General features: G+C 46.9%; 1 protein-coding gene across 3 annotated transcripts in view; it reads left to right on the forward strand.

Moving 5' to 3' along the window:
* mical3a (microtubule associated monooxygenase, calponin and LIM domain containing 3a) overlaps positions 1 to 22,893 on the forward strand; it is a 637,446-nt gene that overhangs the window by 306,627 nt on the left and 307,926 nt on the right. For 2 of the 3 annotated variants that reach the window (XM_070900720.1, XM_070900722.1), the window contains exon 15: positions 17,805 to 17,849. The exons of the other annotated variant lie outside the window; for it this stretch is intronic. In XM_070900720.1, coding sequence (XP_070756821.1) covers positions 17,805 to 17,849 — 45 coding nt within the window. The remainder of the gene's footprint in view (positions 1 to 17,804; positions 17,850 to 22,893) is intronic. 3 annotated transcript variants of the gene reach the window in all.

Consider the following 22,893-nt stretch of genomic DNA (forward strand, 5'->3'; position numbering starts at 1 on the left):
TTTAAGCCGAATTTGAATCATCAATAACTAGCCACAAGAGAAACCTTTGTCTTCTCGTTCAAAATTCAAGCCCTCCAAAGAACTGTTGAAGGCCATTTTTTATACATCATATTTTGCCTTTATCACAACTGCCTGTCATAGATTAGACCAACGTTCCCTATTGGCTGAGCAGCCGTGTATCTCGCTGCCAATTCCGCACAGCCCGGGACCGACTTTTTCCTGTTAAGTTTCACAAAAATGTAAAGCTGTGACTGGACAAGGCATCCCCTTAAAGGGGCCACACACCAAAAAAAAATAAAGAGGGAATACTGGATAAGATCTCATGACATTCCTATTCCTGAATCCTTTGAAGACAGTCAGAAGATCCATTTCGGCCTCCTCCTGAGGTCCCCATCATCACAGAAGTCAGTCTTCAGCCAATTTGATTCACTCCACGTGATATCAAGAAACGGCTGAGCGCACTGGATACAGCAAAGGCTACGGGCCCCGACAACATCCTGGCTATTGTGCTGAAGACTTGTGCACCAGAACAAGCTGTGCCTCTAGCCAAGCTGTTCCAGTACAGGTACAACACTGGCATCTACCCGACTGTGTGGAAAACTGCCCAGGTATGTCCTGTCCACAAAAAGCAGGACAAATCCAATCCAGCCAATTACCATCTGATCAGTCTACTCGCCATCATCAGCAAAGTGATGGAAGGTGTCGTCAACAGTGCTATCAAGCGACACCTACCAATAACCTGGAGGCATGGCGGCCCCGACCTGTGTGGGAACATCAGCGGCAGGTCGGGGCCTTAAAAGGAGCAGAGCTGCGCGCCCTGGAGCAGCGTGGCGGTGTACCACTCCAGGGAGCAGTGTGAGCTGGCGCAGAATAGGACGTCACCAATGTCCAGGTCGGTGATTGGAGCATAGGCAGGTACAGCAGGAGCGGTGAGGTCGGGGCGAAGGTGCGGCGGGAGATCGTGGAGTGACGTGATCAGGGCCCAGGAGGGGCGTGAGTTTAGGGCCCAGCGGCAGCACAGGCCAGCTCACACTCCGTGCAACAGAGCTTGGTTTCCAGTCGTCTTGGTTAACCGTTGCTACTGGACCAAGACCTAACTCTGTCAAGCCCGTATGGTGGCTGGAGTGCAACAGTCACCACACGTTAAAAAAAATCCACGCACAGGCATCTTCCACTTCAGGATGTAGCTCAGGACCTGGAATTTTAGATCCTTCATTGAAACACCTGTGAACTCATTGAACTCATCCCTTTTTGGCGTGGAAGCAAGTCATTCGAGGGACTGCCTAAGAAGAAGAAGGACGTCAAGGGACATACAGGTTAGGATAAAGAAAAAAAGGGAGACTTATGACAGATACAAAGGGCTCAATACTGCAGAATCTCTAGAGGAGTGAAATTAAAAAGGAAATCAGGAAAGCAAAGAGGGAGCATGAAAAAATATTGGCAAGTAAAATCAAGGAAAACCCAAAGATGTTTTATAAATACATTAAGGATAACTAAAAAACGAGTAGGGTCTTAGAGACCGTAAAGGTAATCATCTGTGTGGAGGCAGAAGACGATGTGAGTATGATTCTTAATGAATACTTTGTGTCTGTTTGCACAAAAGAGAGGGGCGGTGCAGACATTGCAATCAGGGAAGAGGAGTGTGAAATAGTGAGAGAGGAAATATTAAGGGTTTGAGCATCTTTGAAAGTGGATAAATCCCCAGGCACAGATGAAATGTATCGCAGGCTGTTAAGAGAAGCAAGAGAGGAAATAGCAGAGGTTCTGACCTTCACTTTCCAATCCTCCCTGGTGTGGTGCCAGAGGACTGCTAATATTGTACCTTTGTTTAAAAAGGGAGAAAGGGATACACCGGTAATTACAGGCCAGTCAGCCTAACCTCGGTGGTGGGAAAATTATTGGAAAGATTGAGGGACAGGATAAATCTTCATTTAGAAAAACATCGATTAATCAAGGACAGGCAGCATGGATTTGTTAAGGGAAGGTCGTGTCTGACTAACTTGATTGAATTTTTTGAGCAGGTAACCAGGAAGGTCAATGAGGGCAGTGCGTATGATGTAGTGTATATGGATTTTAGCAAAGCTTTTGATAAGGTCCCACATGGCAGACTGGTCATGGAAGTAAAAGCCCTTGGGATCCACGGAAAAGTGGCAAGTGGATCCAAAATTGGCTCAGAGGCAGGAAGCAAAGGGTAGTGGTCGATCGTCGTTTTTGTGACTGGAAGGTTGTAATCCAGTGGGGTTCAGTGCTGGGTCCCTTGCTTTTCAATGATTTGGACATGAATGTAGGGGGTATGATTAAGAAGTTTGCAAATGATACAAAAATCGACAGTGTGGTTGATAATGAAGAAGAAAGCTGAGGACTGCAGGAAGATATCATTGTACTGGTCAGGTGGACAGAGCAGTAGCAAATGGAATTCAATCTGGATAATGCATTTGGGGAGGTCTAACAAGGCAAGGGAATACACATTAAATGGTTGGACACTGAGAAGTGTAGAGGAACAGAGGGACTTTGGAGTGCATGTCCACAGGTCCCTGAAGATAGCTGGCCAGGTTAATTAGGTGGTTAAGAAAGCATACAGGATACTTGCCTTTATTAGCTGAGGCAGAGATTATAAGAGCAGGGAGGTCATGCTTGAACTGTATAAAACTCTAGTTAGGCCACAGCTAGAGTACTGCGTGCAGTTGTGGTCACCACATTGCAGTGCTTCGGAATCGAGGAAACCTTGCTTCCAGTCCTAAAGTGAGTCCTTTGGTGGCTGAACAGTCTAATGCGAGAGCCACAGACCCTGTCTCAAGTGGGACAGACATTCGCCGGGGGAAGGGGGGGGGGGGCTGGTGGCGGACTGATTTGCCGCGCGCTTCTTCCGCTGCCTGCGCCTGACCTCTTCACGCTCCGGCGTTGAAATTCGAAGAACTCAACGCCCTCCTGAATGCACTTTCTCCACTTTGGGGATCTTCGGCCAGGGACTCCCAGGTGGCACTTTATCAGGGAGGCTTTGAGGGTGTCCTTGTAACGTTTCCGCTGCCCACCTTTGGCTCGTTTGCCGTGAAGGAGCTCCGCATAGAGCACTTGCTTTGGGAGTCTCGTGTCTGGCATGCGAACTATGTGGCCTGCCCAGTGAAGCTGATGGTCAGTGCTTCAATGCTGGGGATGTTAGCCTGGGCGAGGACACTGATGTTGGTGCGCCTGTCCTCCCAGGGGATTTGTAGGATCTTGCGGAGACATCATTGGTGATATATCTCCAGCGACTTGAGGTGCCTTCTGTACATCGTCCAAGCCTCTGAGCCATACAGGAGGGCGGGTATTACTATAGTCCTGTAGACCATGAGCTTGGTGGCAGATTTGAGGGCCTGGTCTTCGAACACTCTTTTCCTCAGGCGGACAAAGGCTGCACTGGTACACTGGAGGCGGTGTTGAATCTCCACATCAATGTCTGTCTTTGTTGAGAAGAGACTCCCGAGGTATGAGAAGTGGTCCACAGTGTCCAGGGCCACGCTGTGAATCTTGATGACTTGGGGGCAGTGCTGTGCGGCGAGGACAGGAAAGATGCGATTGCACTGGAGAGGGTACGGAGGAGATTTACAAGGATGTTGCCTGGAATGAAGAATTTTAGCTATGAGGAAAGATTGGATAGCTGGAGTTGTTTTCTTTGGAACAGAGGAGGCTGAGGAAAGACCTGATTGAGGTATGTAAAATTATAAGGAGCTTGGATAGAGTGGATAGGAAGGAACTATTTTCTCTTGGCAGAGAGGTCAACAACCAGGAGGCATAGATTTAAAGTAATTGGTGGATGGTTTAGAAAGGATTTGAGGGGAAATTTCTTCACCCAGAGGGTGGTGGATGTTGTATCCATAATAAGGCAGTGTAACTGAGTACTGTAGATGTGAGTAAGTGTGACCTTCGTTCTTTTATTCTAACTCCAGACTGCTAGTACTGAGTGGGAGGTCTTCTTATATACAGTGCTCCCAAGGGATGCTGGGACCCCTTGGGACTCCAACAGGTACGCCCTCTGGTGACGGTAGAATACTGGTTACATCGGGTTGTATACATAACATCACTCCCTCCCAAAGTCAATAGTACACTTATTTACAGGGTGAGACGATCTGGGGCCTTTTGCTCCCTAGTCAATCGTCTTGGTGCAAATGCAGGTCTAGGTGAGTTGGTTGGTTCTTCGCTGGGCTGCTGTGCAGCTGGCCTTGCTGGGCTATTCAGGATGGTGAGTTCAGCTTCGTGGTCAACCGTGATGTTGGTTGCCACTTGTGTGTGTGTGTGTTGGAGGGTCGAAGTTAGTGGTGTCCTCTTCGGGTTGCTCGTGGCTGTCTGTGAATCGCAGTTTGGTTTGGTCCAAATGCTTTCTGCAAGTTAGGCCATTTGCGAGTTTGACCTGAAACACCCTACTCCCTTCTATGTCTATGACAGTGCCAGCAAGCCAGTTGGGACCATGTCCATAGTTGAGTACAAATACAGGGTCATTGACTTCAATATCGCGTGACAAATTTGTGCGATCATGGTACATGCTTTGTTGATGCCGCCTGCTCTCGACATGATCATGGAGATCAGGGTGGACAAGAGAGAGCCTTGTTTTGAGCGCCCTTTTCATGAGCAGCTCGGCTGGGGGCACCCCGGTGAGCGAGTGGGGTCTGGTGCGGTAGCTGAGCAGGACGCGGGACAGGTGGGTCTGCAGGGAGCCTTCCGACACGCATTTCAAGCTTTGCTTGATGGTTTGGACTGCCCATTCTGCCTGACTTGAACGGGGCAGATGTGACGTGTTTGATCCCATTGCGGGTCATGGATTCCTTGAATTAAGCTACGGGTGAAGCACGGCCCATTGTCGCTGACAAGGACATCAGGCAGGCCGTGCGTGGCAAACATGGCTCTTAGGCTTTTGATGGTGGCAGTGGACGTGCTTACACACATTATTACACACTCAATCCAGTTTGAATAAGCATCCACAACAACCAAAAACATTTTGCCTAGAAACAGGCCAGCAAAGTCAACATGGATCCTAGACCACGGTTTGGCCACCAACTTAGCGGTCACCATGACCACCAACTTAGCGGTGCCTCCCTGGGTGCATTGCTCAGTTGAGAGGAAGTGTTGCATTGGCGCACGCAAGACTCCAAATCTGAGTCGATGCCGGGCCACCACACGTGGGATCTGGCTGTAGCTTTCATCATTACTATGCCTGGGTGGGTACTGTGTAGGTCGCGTATGAACATTTCCCTGCCTTTCTTAGTTAAAACCACGCGATTACCCCACAAAAGACAGTCTGCATGTATGGACATTTCGTCTCTGCGCTGCTGGAACGGCTTGATTTCTTCATGTATTTCCGCTGGGGTGCTGGACCAGCTCCCATGGAGGACACAGTTTTTTTTACAAGGGACAGTAAAGGTTCCTGGCTGATCTCGGTCCTGATCTGGCAGGCCGTAACAGGTGACTTTTTGTTTTCAAATGCATCCATCACCAAGAGCAAGTCTGCAGGCTGTGCCATTTCCACCCCGGTGGTGGGCAGTGGTAGCTGACTGAGAGCATCAGCACAGTTCTATGTGCCTGGCCTGTGGCGGATTACATCGTTATATGCAGACAGCGTGAGTGCCCATCTTTGGATGTAAGCAGAGGCATTGCTCTCTGAGAATAGTGATATGAGCGGCTTATGGTCAGTTTCTAACTCGAACTTAAGCCCAAACAGATACTGGTGCATTTTATTTAGCGTGTAAACGCATGCCAGAGGTTCTTTTTCAATCATGCTGTCGGTCTTCGAGAAACTCCTGGATGCATAGGCGACTGGTTGTAATGTTCCCGATCGTTTGCTTGTTGTAACACACACCCGACCCCGTACGAAGACGCATCGCAAGCTAGCACTAAATGTTTACATGGGTTATACAGAACAATCAGTTTGTTGGAACATAACAGATTTCTGGCTTTCTCAAAAGCAGCCTCTTGTGATTTACCCCATACACAGTCATCTCCCTTGCGTAGCAACACATATAGGAGTTCTAGCAAGGTGCTTAATCCGGGTAGGAAATTACCAAAATAATTGAGCCGAGTCCCAGGAATGACCGCAGCTCCGTCATGTTCTGTGGTCTTGGCGCATTCTTGATGGCCTCTGTCTTGGCGTCGGTGGGTCTGATGCCGTCTGCCGCGATTCTTCTCCCTGAGAACTCGACCTCTGGCGCCAGGAAAACACACTTTGAGCGTTTCAACCTGAGTCCTACACGATCTAGCCGACTTAGAACCGCTTCCAGGTTCTGCAAGTGTTCGATGGTGTCCCGACATGTGATCAATATGTCGTCCTGGAAAACCACGGTGCGCGGAACCGACTTTAGCAGGCTCTCCATGTTCCTTTGAAAAATTGCCGTAGCCGATCGAATCCCAAACAGGCATCTATTGTAGATGAACAGACCTTTGTGCCTTTGAGGCCTTTCGAAGATTCCGCCAGCTCTTGCGTCATGTAGGCCGAGGTCAGATCCAATTTGGTGAATGTCTTTCCTACTGCCAGCGTCGCAAATAGGTTGTCTGCCTTGGGTAGCGGGTACTGGTCCTGCAGCGAAAAACAGTTAATCGTTACTTTATAGTCCCCACAAATTCTGATGATGCCATCGCCCTTTAGGACCGGAACAATTGGACCGGCTCACTCGGTGAACTCCACCCGCGCGATGACGTCCTCTCGCTGCAGCCTGTCCAGCTCGATCTCTATTTTCTCTCGCATCATGTATGGGACCGCACGTGCCTTGTGGTGGATGGAACCAAATGGATCTGCACCTTCACCCCTGAGAAACTTCTGATGCCTGGCTCAAACAACGACGGGAACTTGCTCAGAACCTGGGCACATGAGGTGTCGTCGACGGACGAAAGAGCTCAGACAATGTGGTGCCATCACCTGGTACAATCCATAGTGGGAGTTCGTGCACTGCTCCATCATAGGAGACTTTTACTGCTGCGCTGCCAATTACAGGGATCGGCTCTTTGGTGTAAGTTCTCAGCTTGGGCCTGTGTGCCTTGTTGCACCACAGCCTGTTGAAAGCCTTTTTGCTCATGATAGACTGACTTGCACCCGTGTCCAGTTCCAGGGATACTGGAATTCCGTCCAGTTCGACTTTTAACATGATCAGTGGACATTTTGTGGTGAAGGTGTGTAACTCATACACTTCTGCCTCCTCGGTTCGAGTCGCGACTTCAGTTTGATCTGCCATGGATCGATCTCCTGCAACGTGGTGGTTTGCAGCTCGTCTGTACGTTCGCTGGAGGTGTCCCATTGTTAGAAATTAGAAACATAGAAACATAGAAAATAGGTGCAGGAGTAGGCCATTCGGCCCTTCGAGCCTGCACCACCATTCAATAAGATCATGGCTGATCATTCACCTCAGCACCCTTTTCTGCTTTCTCTCCATACCCCTTGATCTCTTTAGCCGTAAGGGCCATATCTAACTCCCTCTTGAATATATCCAATGAACTTGCATCAACAACTCTCTGCGGTAGGGAATTCAACAGGTTAACAACTCTCTGAGTGAAGACGTTTCTCCTCATCTCAGTCCTAAATGGTCTACCCCTTATCCTTAGACTATGTCCCCTGGTTCTGGACTTCCCCAATATCGGGAACATTCTTCCTGCATCTAACCAGTCCAGTCCCGTCAGAATTTTATATGTTTCTATGAGATCCCATCTCATCCTTCTAAACTCCAGTGAATACAGGCCCAGTCGATCCAGTCTCTCCTCATATATCAGTCCTGTCATCCCGGGAATCAGTCTGGCGAACCTTCGCTGCACTCCCTCAATAGCAAGAATGTCCTTCCTCAGATTAGGAGACCAAAACTGAACACAATATTCCAGGTGAGGCCTCACTAAGGCCCTGGACAATTGCTGTAAGACCTCCCTGCTCCTATACTCAAATCCCCTAGCTATGAAGGCCAACATACCATTTGCCTTCTTCACCGCCTGCTGTACCTGCATGCCAACTTTCAATGACTGATGTACCATGACACCCCAGATCTCGTTGCACCTCCCCTTTTCCTAATCTGCCGCCATTCAGATAATATTCTGCCTTCGTGTTTTTGCCACCAAAGTGGATAACCTCACATTTATCCACATTATACTGCATCTGCCATGCGTTTGCCCACTCATCTAACCTGTCCAAGTCACCCTGCAGCCTCTTAGCGTCCTCTTCACAGCTCACACCGCCACCCAGCTTAGTGTCATCTGCAAACTTGGAGATATTACACTCAATTCCTTCATCTAAATCATTAATGTATATTGTAAATAGCTGGGGTCCCAGCACTGAGCCCTGCGGCACCCCACTAGTCACTGCCTGCCATCCTGAAAAGGACCCGTTTATCCCAACTCTCTGCTTCCTGTCTGCCAACCAGTTCTCTATCCACGTCAGTACATTACGCCCAATACCATGTGCTTTAATTTTGCACACCAATTTCTTGTGTGGGACCTTGTCAAAAGCCTTTTGAAAGTCCAAATACACCACATCCACTGGTTCTCCCTTGTCCACTCTACAAGTTACATCCTCAATAAATTCTAGAAGATTTGTCAAGCATGATTTCCCTTTCATAAATCCATGCTGACTTGGACCGATCCTGTCACTGCTTTCCAAATGCGCTGCTATTTCATCCTTAATAATTGATTCCAACATTTTCCCCACTACTGATGTTAGGCCAACCAGTCTATAATTACCCGTTTTCTCTCTCCGTCCTTTTTTTAAAAAGTGGTGTCACATTAGCTACCCTCCAGTCCATAGGAACTGATCCAGAGTCGATAGACTGTTGGAAAATGATCACCAATGCATCCACTATTTCTCGGGCCACTTCCTTAGTAATCTGGGATGCAGACTATCAGGCCCCGGGGATTTATCGGCCTTCAATCCCATCAATTTCCCTAACACAATTTCACGCCTAATAAGGATTTCCTTCAGTTCCTCCTTCTCACTAGACCCTCGGTCCCTCAGTATTTCCGGAAGGTTATTTGTGTCTTCCTTCTTGAAGACAGAACCAAAGTATTTATTCAACTGGTCCGCCATTTCTTTGTCCCCATTATAAATTCACCTGAATCTGACTGCAAGAGACCTACGTTTGTCTTCACTAATCTTTTTCTCTTCACATATCTATCGAAGCTTTTGCAGTCAGTTTTTATGTTCCCAGCAAGCTTCCTCTCATACTCTATTTTCCCCCTCCTAATTAAACCCTTTGTCCTCCTCTGTTGAATTTAAAATTCTCCCAGTCCTCAGGTTTGCTGCTTTTTCTGGCTAATTTATATGCCTCTTCCTTGGATTTAACACTAGCCTTAATTTCCCTTGTTAACCACGGTTGAACCACCTTCCCCGTTTTATTTGTTGAATTATTTGTTACAATTGTTGAAATTCATCCATGTGATCTTTAAATGTTTGCCATTGCCTATCCACAGTCAGCCCTTTAAGTATCACTCGCCAGCCTATTCTAGTCAATTCACATCTCATACCATCGAAGTTACCTTTCCTTAAGTTCAGGACCCTAGTCTCTGAATTAATTGTGTCACTCTTCATCTTAATAAAGAATTCTACCATATTATGGCCACTCTTCCCCAAGGGGTCTCGCACAACAAGATTGCTAATTAGCCCTTTCTCATTACACATCACCCAGTCGAGGATGGCTAGCCCTCTAGTTGGTTCCTCGACATATTGATCTGGAAAACCATCCCTAATACACTCCAGGAAATCCTCCTCCACCGCATTGCTACCAGTTTGGTTAGCCCAATCAATATGTAGATTAAAATCGCCCATGATAACTGCTGTATCTTTATTGCACGCATCCCTAATTTCTTGTTTGATGCTGTTCCCAACCTCACTACTACTATTTGGTGGTCTGTACACAACTTTCACTAGTGTTTTCTGCCCTTTGGTATTCCATAGCTCCACCCATACTGATTCAACATCATCCAAGATAATGTCCTTCATTACTATTGCGTGAATTTCCTCTTTAACCAGCAACGCCATTCCACCTCCTTTTCCTTTCTGTCTATCCTTCCTGAATGTTGAATACCCCTGGATGTTGAGTTCCCAGCCTTGGTCACCCTGGAGCCATGTCTCCGTGATGCCAATTACATCATATCCATTAACAGCTATCTGCGCAGTTAATTCGTCCACCTTATTACGAATACTCCTCGCATTGAGGCACAGAGCCTTCAGGCTTGTCTTTTTAACACACTTTGCCCCTTTAGAATTTTGCTGTAATGTGGCCCTTTTTGTTTTTTGCCTTGGATTTCTCTGCCCTCCACTTTTACTTTTATCTTTTGCTTCTGCCCCCATTCTACTTCCCTCTGTCTCCCTGCATTGGTTCCCATCTCCCTGCCATATTAGTTTAAGCCCTCCCCTACAGCACTAGCAAACACTGCCCCTTGGACATTGGTTCCGGTCCTGCCCAGGTGCAGACCGTCCAGTTTGTACTGGTCCCACCTCCCCCAGAACTGGTTCCAATGTCCCAGGAATTTGAATCCCTCCCTTCTGCACCACTCCTCAAGCCACGTATTCATCTGAGCTATCCTGCGATTCCTACTCAGACTAGCACGTGGCACTGCTAAGCAATCCTGAGATTACGACTTTTGAGGTCCTACTTTTTAATTTAGCTCCTAGCTCCCTAAATTCGTCTTGTAGGACCTCATCCCGTTTTTTACCTATATCGTTGGAACCTATATGCACCACGACAACTGGCTGTTCACCCTCTCCCTTCAAAATGTCCTGCAGCCGCTCCGAGACATCCTTGACCCTTGGACCAGGGAGGCAACATACCATCTTGGAGTCTCGATTGCAGCCGCAGAAACGTCTATCTATTCCCCTTACAATAGAATCTCCTACCATTATAGCTCTCCCACTCTTTTTCCTGCCCTCCTGTGCAGCAGAGCCATCCATGGTGCCATGAACTTGGCTGCTGCTGCTCTTCCCTGATGAGTCATCCCCCTCAACAGTACTCAAAGCGGTGTATCTGTTTTGCAGGGGGATGACCACAGGGGATCCCTGCACTACCTTCCTTCCACTGCTCTTCCTGTTGGTCACCCAACCCCTATCTGGCTGTGTACCTTTTACTTGCGGTGTGGCCAATTCACTAAACGTGCTATTCATGACGTCCTCAGCATCGCGGATGCCCCAGAGTAAATCCACCCGCAGCTCCAATTCCACAATGCGGTCTGTCAGGTGCTGCAGCCGGATACACTTCCCGCACATGTCGTTGTCAGGGACACTGGAAGCTCGGTGCCCGAGCTCTCCTACCATGACTTAACCTTTAGATTAACTTAATTTGGTAACAACAATGCTAAAGGTTATCGACTGATAAAGAATCAGCCAATCACTTACCCCGTTGGCTGTGATGTCACCCTTCGATTTCTTTCTACTTTTTTGTTTTCCCTCCCTGCTGCTGCACCAGCTGGTTCCCGACGCCTGTTGGGCCTTTGTAGGCCTCCCCACGCTGCCGCTCCGCCTCCTCGAACTTCCACAGCCTTTGCACACAGTGTTTGAAGCGGCATTGAGGGGTTCGATGATCACCTCCGCAGCACCAACAAGGTGTTAACTGCCTCGCATTAACGTTTGATGGCGGAATCTTGGTCATCTGAGGTCGTGCAGCTGCCGGTGTGTACATTCTGCCATATGCATTCCTGCTTGAAAATGACGTTACTTTGTGTACAGTACTTGCCGAAACCTCTTTATGCTGCGAAATTTGTTGGTGTTATCGCCGATGGACATAAATGCTTGGGCTATCGTTATGGCTTTGCTCAGGTTCGGTGTTTCAACAGTGAATAATTTGCGAAGGATAACCTCATGGCCAATGCCAAGCACAAAAATCTCAGCATGTGCTCCAGGAATCCATCGAATTCGCAATGTCCTGCACGGCGCCTTAATTCGGCGACGTAGCTCGCCACTTCCTGGTCTTCAAACCATTGACGTGTAAAATTGATACCTTGCCATCAGAACGCTCTCCTTCGGATTTAGGTGCTCCCGGACCAGCGTACACAGTTCTTCATACGATTTGGTTGTTGGTTTCACCGGAGCAAGAAGATTCTTCATGAGGCCATAGGTTGTTGCCCCGCAAACAGTGAGGAGGATCGCCCTTCGTTTGGCAGCGTTGTCGTCCCCTTCCAGCTCGTTGGCCACGAAGTATTGGTCGAATCGCTCCATGAAGGCCTCCCAATCGTCCCCTTCTGAGAATTTCTCCAGGATACCAACAGTTCTTATCATTTTTGCGTGATGGTTCGTTATCTCGTCGCCAGTTGTTGTGTCCATAATAAGGTAGTGTAACTGAGTACTGTAGACATGAGTAAGTGTGACCTTGGTTCCTTTATTCTAATTCCAGAGTGTTGATACAGCATGGAAGACCTGCTTATATACAGTGCTCCCAAGGGATGCTGGGATCCCTTGGGACTCCAACAGGTACGCTCTCTGGTGGCGGTATAATACTGGTTACATAGGGTTGCATACATAAGTGGGGGTGTGGAACTCACTGCCTGAAAGGATGGTAGAGGCATTTTAATCCTAACCCTCACCACATTTAAAAAGTACATGGATATGCATTTGAAGTGCCGTAACCTACAAGGCTATGGACCAAGAGCTGGAAAATGGGATTACGCTTCGATAGCTCTTTGTCGGACGGCAAATCAGTGTTGTAAATTTCTATGATATGATAACCTGCTCACCGATGCCCAGTTTGGCTTCTAACAGGACCACTCTGCTCCAGACCTCATTACAGCCTTGGTCCAAACATGGACAAAAGAGCTGAATTCCAGAGGTGAGGTGGGAGTGAGTGCCCTCGACATCAAGGCAGCATTTGGCCGAGTGTGGCATCTAGGAGCCCTAATAAAATTTAAGTCAATGGGAATCAGGGGGAAAACTCTCCCTTTGTGCTGGGCATGACTTCAGCCAGTGAAGATGGTTGTGGTAGTTGGAGGCCATTCAACACAGCCCCATGACATCGCTGCAGGAGTTCCTCAGGGCAGTGTCCTAGGCCCAACCATCTTCAGCTGCTTCACCAATGACCTTCCCTCCATCATAAGGTCAGAAGTGGGGATGTTCGTTGATGATTGCACAGTGTTCAGTTCCATTCGCAACTCCTCAGATAATGGAACAGTCCATGTCCGCATGCAGCAAGACCTGGACGACATTCAGGCTTGGGCTGATAAGTGGCAAGTAACAGTTGCGCCATGTAAGTGCCAGGCAAGAGAGAGCCTAACCACCGCCCCATAACATTCAACAGCAGCATTACCATTGCCGAATCCCCCACCATCAATACCCTAATGGTCACCATTGATGGACCAGTCACATAAATACTGAGCAGGTCAGAGGCTGGGTATTCTGCGGCGAGTGTCTCACCTCCTGGCTCCCCAAAGCCTTTCCACCATCTACAAGGCACAAGTCAGGAGTGTGATGGAATACTCTCCACTTGTCTGAATGAGTGCAGCTCCAACAACACTTGAAACTCAACACCATCCAGGACAAAGCAGCCGCTTGATTGGCTCCCCATCCACCACCTTCAACATTCACTCCCTCCACCACCGGCGCACCGTGGCTGCAGTGTGTACCATCTACAAGCTGCACTGCAGCAACTCGCCAAGGCTTCTTCGACAGCACCTCCCAAACCACAGCCTAGAAGGGCAAGGGCAGCAGGTGCATGGGAACATCATCACTTCCACGTTCCCCTCCAAGTCACACACCATCCTGACTTGGAAATATATCACCGTTCCTTCACCGTCGCTGGGTCAAAATCCTGGAACTCCCTCCCTAACAGCATTGTGGGAGTACCTTCACCACACGGACTGCAGCGGTTCAAGAAGGTGGCTCACCACCACCTCAAGGGCAATTAGGGATGGGCAATAAATGCCGGCCTTGCCGTGTGGTGAAGGTGCTTCCACTAAAGCTACTTCCCCTAAACAAGACTTCCTGATGTAACTATCTGTAAATGTATCTGTTCCCCTTAATATCTTGAACTTTTGATCAAATCACACCTTCACCTTCTAAATTCCAGGGTCTGCGATGAAGGAACGGCGATATATTTCCAAGTCAGGTTGGCGTGTGACTTGGAGGGGAATGTGGAGGTGGTGGTGTTCCCATGCGCCTGCTGCCCTTGTCCTTCTAGGTGGTAGAGGTTGCGGTTTGGGAGGTGCTGCTGAAGAAGCCTTGGTGAGTTGCTGCAGTGCATCTTGTAGATGGTACACACTGCAGCCACGGTGCGCCGGTGGTGGAGGGAGTGGATGTTTAAGGTGGTGGATGGGGTGCCGATCAAGTGGGCTGCTTTGTCCTGGATGGTGTCAAGCTTCAAGTGTTGTTGGAGCTGCACTTATCTAGGCAAGTGGAGAGTATTCCATCACACTCGTTTGTCAATCCTTTCCTCGTATTCCTGCCAATACTCCAGGTGTGGACTAAGCAGGACTTTGTACAGCAGTAGCATAACTTCTACCCTCTTGTATTCTAGTCCTCCAGATATAAAGACCAGCATTCAAGCAGCCTTTCTGATTATTTACTGTACCTGTCCATGACATTTTAATGATCTATGTACCTGAACACCCTTGGACCTCCACTGTTTTTAGCTTTTCACCATTTCGAAAGTCCCCTGTTCTAACCTTTTTAGGTTCAAGGTGGATGATCTTACATTTAACTATGTTCAAGTCCATTTACCATAGTTTTGCCCATTCATTTAATCTTCTATCAATATCCCTTTGTAATTTTATGCTTTTATCTACATTGCCTACAATCTTTGTCATCAACAGATTTGGATATGTGGCTCTCCATCCAATCATCTAAGTCATTAATAAATAATGTGAATAGTTGAGGCCCCAACACAGATCCCTGCTGGACGCCATTAGTCACATCCTGCCAATTTGAGTACCTATCCATTATTCATGCTCTCTGTCTCCTGCCGCTCAGCCAATTTCCTAACCAAGTCAATAATTTGCTTTCACTTCCATGTTCTTCAACCTTAGTTAACAGTCTCTTATGAAGGACTTTATCAAATGCCTTCTGGAAGTCCAGATAAATAACATCTATAGACATTCCCCTGTCCACTACTTTAGTCACCTCTTCAAAAAAATTCTATCAGGTTCGTCAGGCATGACCTACCTTACACAATTCCATTCTGGCTGTCTTTGATGAGCTGAAAATCTTTGAGCTGTTCAGTCACCCGACCCTTAATTATAGACTCTAGTAATTTCCCGACAACAGATGTTAGGCTGACTGGTCTAATATCCCTGGTTTCCCTCTCTCACCATTCTTAAATAGCAGAGTGATATGCGCAATTTTCCAATCTGAAGGATCGGTTCCTGAATCGATTGAACTTTGGAAGATTATAGTTGGGGCATCTGCAATGTGCTCACCTACCTCCTTTAAACCCCTGGGATGGAAGCCATCTGGCCCTGGGGACTTGTCACTCTTTAGTGTCATTATTTTCTTCATTACTGTTAATTTGCTTACGTTAATTTTGTTGAGTTGCTGTCCCTGATTCAATATTAGTTCCTTTTGGATTTCTGGCATGCTCTACTGTAAATACTGATCCAAAGTAATTATTCAACATGTCCATCATTTCCTGATTATCATTGACACGATCACCATTGTCAGTTTTCAAGAGGCAAAGATTGCTCCTGACTACCCTTCTTTTTCCTAATATAATTGTAAAACAATGGACCTGAAATTCCGATGTCCCGGGTCCGTACGAAGTTCCGGGAAGGCATTGGAAAAGCCGAGTTTCAGCGCGCAACGCGCATGCGCTGAAAACCGACTTTTCCAATCTGTCAAGTTTCTGGCTTGACAGATCTCGCGCATATCGGGAGTGAGGACACTTGCAGGGCAAGATTTCCGATATTTACCAATATCTTGCCCTGCAAATGTCCTTTAAAATCTTGCATCTGCAAAAGCAGGCGTATAGCCTACCTTTACAGGCGCAAGTGTTTAAAAATACATAAAAACATTAAAATTAAATTAAATAACCACATATGAAAATATACTTTATTGTTAAAAACCCTCCCCACTACAGTAAGTTTATTTTAAGGCATCTTTAAAAAAAGTTGGGAAAATATTTTTATAAGAACTTTAATTTAAATAATTCTTAAATATGTCGTGTTTTTTTCTATTTTTTATTGATTTTTTTGGGGTGTTTCGGTGTGGGGGTGGGGGTTCTCATTCATAATAATGGGAATTTCAACTTACGGAGCTCCCATTATTATGAATGGGAAAATATTGTACCTTGATTGGCTGCCCAGAGCCATGTGACTACGGCTCCAGCCCTGCGCATGTCCCAACGTGCACGTGCTCCGATGCGTAGAAGTGAAGGCCTTGGGCTCGAAAGTTCGAGCGGGCGCAGCAGCAACAGGTAAGTGCGCAGTTTTTTTACATTTTTTCTTTTGTGTGCCCATGGGAAGACCTCTAGCAGAATTTCAGGCCCATTGTTGTGTTGATTTTGATATCTTTTGCTAGTTTCTTTTCATATTCCCTTTTTGTAGCTCTTGCTACCTGTTTTGTGACTCTTTGTTGTTCTTTGCATCTTTCCTAATCGCCAGAATGTGTGCTAGTTTTCACATGTTTGTATGCTTTTCCTTTTACTTTTAGTCGTCCATGGCTGTTTTTTCAGCAAGTACAGCTCTTGCCCCTCAGGGGTATAAACTGGTTCTGTATCCCCTTAAATTCTTGTTTGAACATTTCCCACTGACCTCCTGTTGTTTTACCCATTAACCGGTTGTCCCAGTTTACTGTGGACAGTCTCTGTCTCATCCCGTTGAAGTCGGCCTTACCTAAATCTAGAACCTCAGTCGCTGTTTCGTGTTTCTCCCTTTCAAACACTACGCTGAACTTAATCATGTTATGGTCGCTATTAAATGTTCACGCACCGTTAGGCTGTTAACTAAATCTGGCTCATTACTCATTACTAAATCTACCCATGACTAAATCTTATATGGCCTGCCCCCTTGTTGGTTCCAGGACGTATTGTTGCAGAAAACTAACCTGTACACACTCAAGAAATTCACTACCATTCTGACAGGTGCTAGTCTGTTTATCCTCATTCAATGAAAGTTAAAATCCCCCATTAAAATCATTCCACCTTTGCTACATGCGTGTCTAATCTCTGCATTTATACAAATTAGCACTTCACAGCTGCTACCAGGGGGCCGATTCACAACTCCCACCACAGTCTTAAATCCTTTCATGTTTCTTAATGCTGCCCTTGAAGTCTCCACTGCCTGCTTGCCTCTTGTTATATCCTCTTATCATTGAAGTGATTTCATCCTTTAATCACTAAGGCTACTCCTCCACGTGCAGTTCATTCAATTTATTCCTTATATTCCTTGCATTTAGAAAAATAATGCTTTTTTGGGCCACACACTGTAACCTGTCCTTCAGCTCTGATGTTTTACTCACATGTTTCTTACTTCTCCTGCTTTTATCACATTACATCATTTAATTTTCCCTTTACCTGTAGTGCCAAAAGCACAATTTCTGACTGTTACTCTACTCTCTTCCCTTTCCTTTGTTTTTGAACTATTATTTATAATACATTTTCCACCTGAGCCCTCCCTGTCTTCACTGGATTGGGGCGGAGACGCCAGGTCTGGAAATAGTGTTCCAGTAGGTCCAGCTCGCTTGTGAGCATTCGACTTGCTTCCTCTAGCGTTGACGCCTGTCTCAGCTGTGCTGTGTCATTGGCATAGGCGAACTTCCGGGATTTGGTGCAGGGCATGTCTGCCATATATACATGTTGAAAATGCTTCCGGGGTAGACGATTGCCTGTTGCAATGTATAGAGAATTGATCCTGAGCTTTACTGATGGATTTGTTTCTGTGTTTTTATATTTTAGGACATTTTAGGCCGTGAGACACTAACCAGGCAGCCAGATAAACAAGTGAGTTACTCTCTCGACAGATAGAGAGTAGCCTTCCCTGTGTACACAGTGGCCCCTGTCCCCACTGACCCTGTGCACACAGTGACCCCTGACCCCACTGACCCTGTGTACACAGTGACCCCTGACCCCACTGACCCTGTGTACACAGTGACCCCTAACCCCACTGACCCTGTGTACACAGTGACCCCTGACCCCACTGACCCTGTGTACACAGTGACCCCTGACCCTGTGTACACCGTCACCCCTGTCCCCACTGACCCTGTGTAAATCGTGACCCCTGTCCCCACTGACCCTGTGTACACAGTGACTCCTGTCATCACTGACCCTGTGTACACAGTGACCCCTGACTCACTGATCCTGTGTCCACATTGACCCTCTACACTGTCCTGTTAAACACTCCCAGGGCAGGTAGAGCATGGTGTTAGATACAGAGTAAAGCTCCCTCTACACAGTCCCTTCAAACACTCCCAGGGCAGGTAGAGCAGGAGGTTAGATACAGAGTAAAGCTCCTTCCACACTGCCTCATCAGACCCTCCCTGGGCAGGTACAGCACTGGGTTAGATACAGAGTAAAGCTCCCTCTACAGTGTCCCATCAAACACTCCCAGGGCAGGTACAGTACGGGTTAGATACAGAGTAAAGCTCCCTCTACACTGCCCCATGAAACACTCCCAGGGCAAGTACAGCACGGGTTAGATACACAGTAAAGCTTCCTCTACACTGCCCCATTAAACACTCCCAGGGCTGGTACAGTACAGGTTAGATACAGAGTAAAGCTGCCTCTACATTTCCCATCAAACTCTCCCAAGGTAGGTACAGCACGGGGTTAGATACAGAGTAAAGCTCCCTCTACACTGTCCCGTCAAACACACCCAGGTTAGGTACAGCACGGATTAGGTACAGAGTAAAGCTCCCTCTACACTATCCCATCAAACACTCCCAGGGCAGGTACAGCATGGGTTAGATACAGAGTAAAGCTCCCTCTACACTGTCCCATCAAACACTCCCAGGGCAGGTACAGGGGGTTAGATACAGAGTAAAGCTCCCACTACACTGTCCCATCACACACTCCCGGGGCAGGTACAGCACAGAGTTAGATACAGCGTAAAGCTCCCTCTACACTGTCCCATCAAACACTCCCAGGGCGGGCACAGCACGGGTTAGATACAAAGTAAAATTCCCTCGACACTGTCCCATCAAACACTTCCAGGGCAGGTACAGCATGGATTAGATACAGATTAAAGCTCCCTCTACGATTTTAGAGTGTTAAGAGCTAAATTAAAAAGTAGGACCTCAAAAGTAGTAATCTTAGGATTGCTACCAGTGCCACGTGCTTGTCAGAGTAGGAATCGCAGGATAGCTCAGATGAATACGTGGCTTGAGGAGTGGTGCAGAAGGGAGGGATTCAAATTCCTGGGACATTAGAACCGGTTCTGGGGGAGGTGGGACCAGTACAAACCGGACGGTCTGCACCTGGGCAGGACCGGAACCAATGTCCTAGGGGGAGGGTGTTTGCTAGTGCTGTTGGGGAGGGGTTAAACTAATATGGCAGGGGGATGGGAACCTATGCAGGGAGACAGAGGGAAGTAGAATGGGGGCAGAAGCAAAAGAGAGAAAGAAGAATAGTAAAAGTGGAGGGCAGAGAAACCCAAGGCAAAAAGCAAAAAGGGCCACATTACAGCAAAATTCTAAAGGGGCAAAGTGTGTTAAAAGACAAGCCTGAAGGCTCTGTGCCTCAATGCGAGGAGTATTCGTAATAAGGTGGACGAATTAACTGCGCAGATAGCTGTTAATGGGTATGATGTAATTGGCATCACGGAGACATGGCTCCAGGGTGACCAAGGCTGGGAACTCAACATCCAGGGGTATTCAACATTCAGGAAGGATAGACAGAAAGGAAAAGGAGGTGGGGTGGCGTTGCTGGTTAAAGAGGAGATTAACGCAATAGGAAGGAAGGACATTAGCTTGGATGATGTGGAATTGGTATGTGTGGAGCTACGGAATACCAAAGGGCAGAAAACGCGAGTGGAAGTTGTGTACAGACCACCAAACAGTAGTAGTGAGGTTGGGGACAGCATCAAACAAGAAATTAGGGATTCGTGCAATAAAGGTACAGCAGTTATCATGGGCGACTTTAATCTACATATTGATTGGGCTAACCAAACTGGTAGCAATGCGGTGGAGAAGGATTTCCTGGAGTGTATTAGGGATGGTTTTCGAGACCAATATGTCGAGGAACCAACTAGAGGGATGGCCATCCTAGACTGGGTGATGTGTAATGAGAAAGGACCAATTAGCAATCTTATTGTGTGAGGCCCCTTGGGGAAGAGTGACCATAATATGGTAGAATTCTTTATTAAGATGGAGAGTGACACAGTTAATTCAGAGACTAGGGTCCTGAACTTAAGGAAAGGTAACTTCGATGGTAAGAGATGTGAATTGGCTAGAATGTACTAGCGAGTGATACTTAAAGGGTTGACAGTGGATAGGCAATGGCAAACATTTAAAGATCACATGGATGAACTTCAACAATTGTACATCCCTGCCTGGAGTAAAAATAAAATGGGGAAAGTGGCTGAACCGTGGCTAACAAGGGAAATTAAGGAGCGTATTAAATTCAAGGAAGAATTGGCCAAAAAAGCAGCAAGCCTGAGGACTGGGAGAATTTTATAATTTAGTAGAGGAGGACAAAGGGTTTAATTAGGAGGATGAAAATAGAGTATGAGAGGAAGCTTGCTGGGAACATAAAAACTGATTGCAAAAACTTCTATAGATATGTGAAGAGAAAAAGATTAGTCAAGACAAACGTAGGTCCCTTGCAGTCAGATTCAGCTGAATTTATAATGGAGAACAAAGAAATGGCGGACCAGTTGAATAAATACTTTGGTTCTGTCTTCACTAAGGAAGACACAAATAACCTTCCGTAATACTAGGGGACCGAGGGTCTAGTGAGAAGAAGGAACTGAAGGAAATCCTTATTTGGCAGGAAACTGTGTTAGGGAAATTGATGGGATTGAAGGCCGATAAATCCCCAGGGCCAGATCGTCTGCATCCCAGAGTATTTAAGGAAGTGACCCAAGAAATAGTGGATGCATTCGTGATCATTTTCCATGGGGCCCCAGCAGTTTACACTGTACATTAATGATTTAGACGAGGGGATTAAATGTAGTATCTCCAAATTTGCGGATGACACTAAGCTGGGTGGCAGTATGAGCTGCTAGGAGGATGCTATGAGGCTGCAGAGTGACTTGGATAGGTTAGGTGAGTGGGCAAATGCATGGCAGATGCAGTATAATGTGGATAAATGTGAGGTTATCCACTTTGGTGGCAAAAACAGAGAGACAGACTATTATCTGAATGGTGACAGATTAGGAAAAGGGGAGGTGCAACGATACCTGGGTGTCATGGTACATCAGTCATTGAAGGTTGGCATGCAGGTACAGCAGGCGGTTAAGAAAGCAAATGGCATGTTGGCCTTCATAGCGAGGGGATTTGAGTACAGGGGCAGGGAGGTGTTACTACAGTTGTACAGGGTCTTGGTGAGGCCACACCTGGAGTATTGTGTACAGTTTTGGTCTCCTAACTTGAGGAAGGACATTCTTGCTATTGAGGGAGTGCAGCGAAGGTTCACCAGACTGATTCCCGGGATGGCGGGACTGACCTATCAAGAAAGACTGGATCAACTGGGCTTGTATTCACTGGAGTTCAGAAGAATGAGAGGGGATCTCATAGAAACGTTTAAAATTCTGACGGGTTTAAACAGGTTAGATGCAGGAAGAATGTTCCCAATGTTGGGGAAGTCCAGAACCAGGGGTCACAGTCTAAGGATAAAGGTTAAGCCATTTAGGACCGGGATGAGGAGAAACTTCTTCACCCAGAGAGTGGTGAACCTGTGGAATTCTCTACCACAGAAAGTTGTTGAGGCCAATTCACTAAATATATTCAAAAAGGAGTTAGATGTAGTCCTTACTACTAGGGGGATCAAGGGGTATGGCGAAAAAGCAGGAATGGGGTACTGAAGTTGCATGTTCAGTCAGGAACTCATTGAATGGCGGTGCAGGCTCGAAGGGCTGAATGGCCTACTCCTGCACCTATTTTCTATGTTTCTATCTATCGACTCTGGATCAGTTCTCATGGACTGGAGGGTAGCTAATGTAACACCACTTTTTAAGAAAGATGGGAGAGAGAAAACAGGAAATGATAGACTGGTTAGCCTGACATCAGTAGTGGGGAAAATGTTGGAATCAATTATTAAAGATGAAATAGCAGCGCATTTGGAAAGCAGTGACAGGATCGGTCCAAGTTATCATGGATTTATGAAAGGGAAATCATGCTTGACAAATCTTCTCGGATTTTTTGAGGATGTAACGAGTAGAGTGGACAAGGGAGAACCAGTGGATGTGGTGTATTTGGACTTTCAAAAGGCTTTTGACAAGGTCCCACACAAGAGATTGGTGTGCAAAATTAAAGCACATGGTATTGGGCGCAATGTACTGACGTGGATAGAGAACTGGTTGGCAGACAGGAAGCAGAGAGTCGGGATAAACGGGAGTCCTTTTCAGAATGGCAGGCAGTGACTAGTGGGGTGCCGCAGGGCTCAGTGCTGGGACCCCAGCTATTTACAATATACATTAATGATTTAGATGAAGGAATTGAGTGCAATATCTCCAAGCTGGGTGGTAGTGTGAGCTGTGAGGAGGAAGCTAAGAGGCTGCAGGATGACTTGGACAGGTTAGGTGAGTAGGCAAATGCATGGCAGATGCAGTATAATGTGGATAAATGTGAGGTTATTATTTTGGTGGCAATAATACGAAGGCAGAATATTTTCTGAATGGCGGCAGATTCGGAAAAGCGGAGGTGCAACGAGACCTGGGTGTCATGGTACATCAGTCATTGAAAGTTGGAATGCAAGGTACAGCAGGCGGTGAAGAAGGCAAATGGTATGTTGGCCTTCATAGCTAGGGGAGTTGAGTATAGGAGCAGAGAGGTCTTACTGCAGTTGTACAGGGCCTTAGTTTCGCCTCACCTGGAATATTGTGTTCAGT

The sequence above is a fragment of the Pristiophorus japonicus genome, chromosome 15 (assembly GCF_044704955.1).
Source record: "Pristiophorus japonicus isolate sPriJap1 chromosome 15, sPriJap1.hap1, whole genome shotgun sequence".
In the NCBI taxonomy this organism is placed as follows: Eukaryota; Metazoa; Chordata; class Chondrichthyes; family Pristiophoridae; genus Pristiophorus; species Pristiophorus japonicus.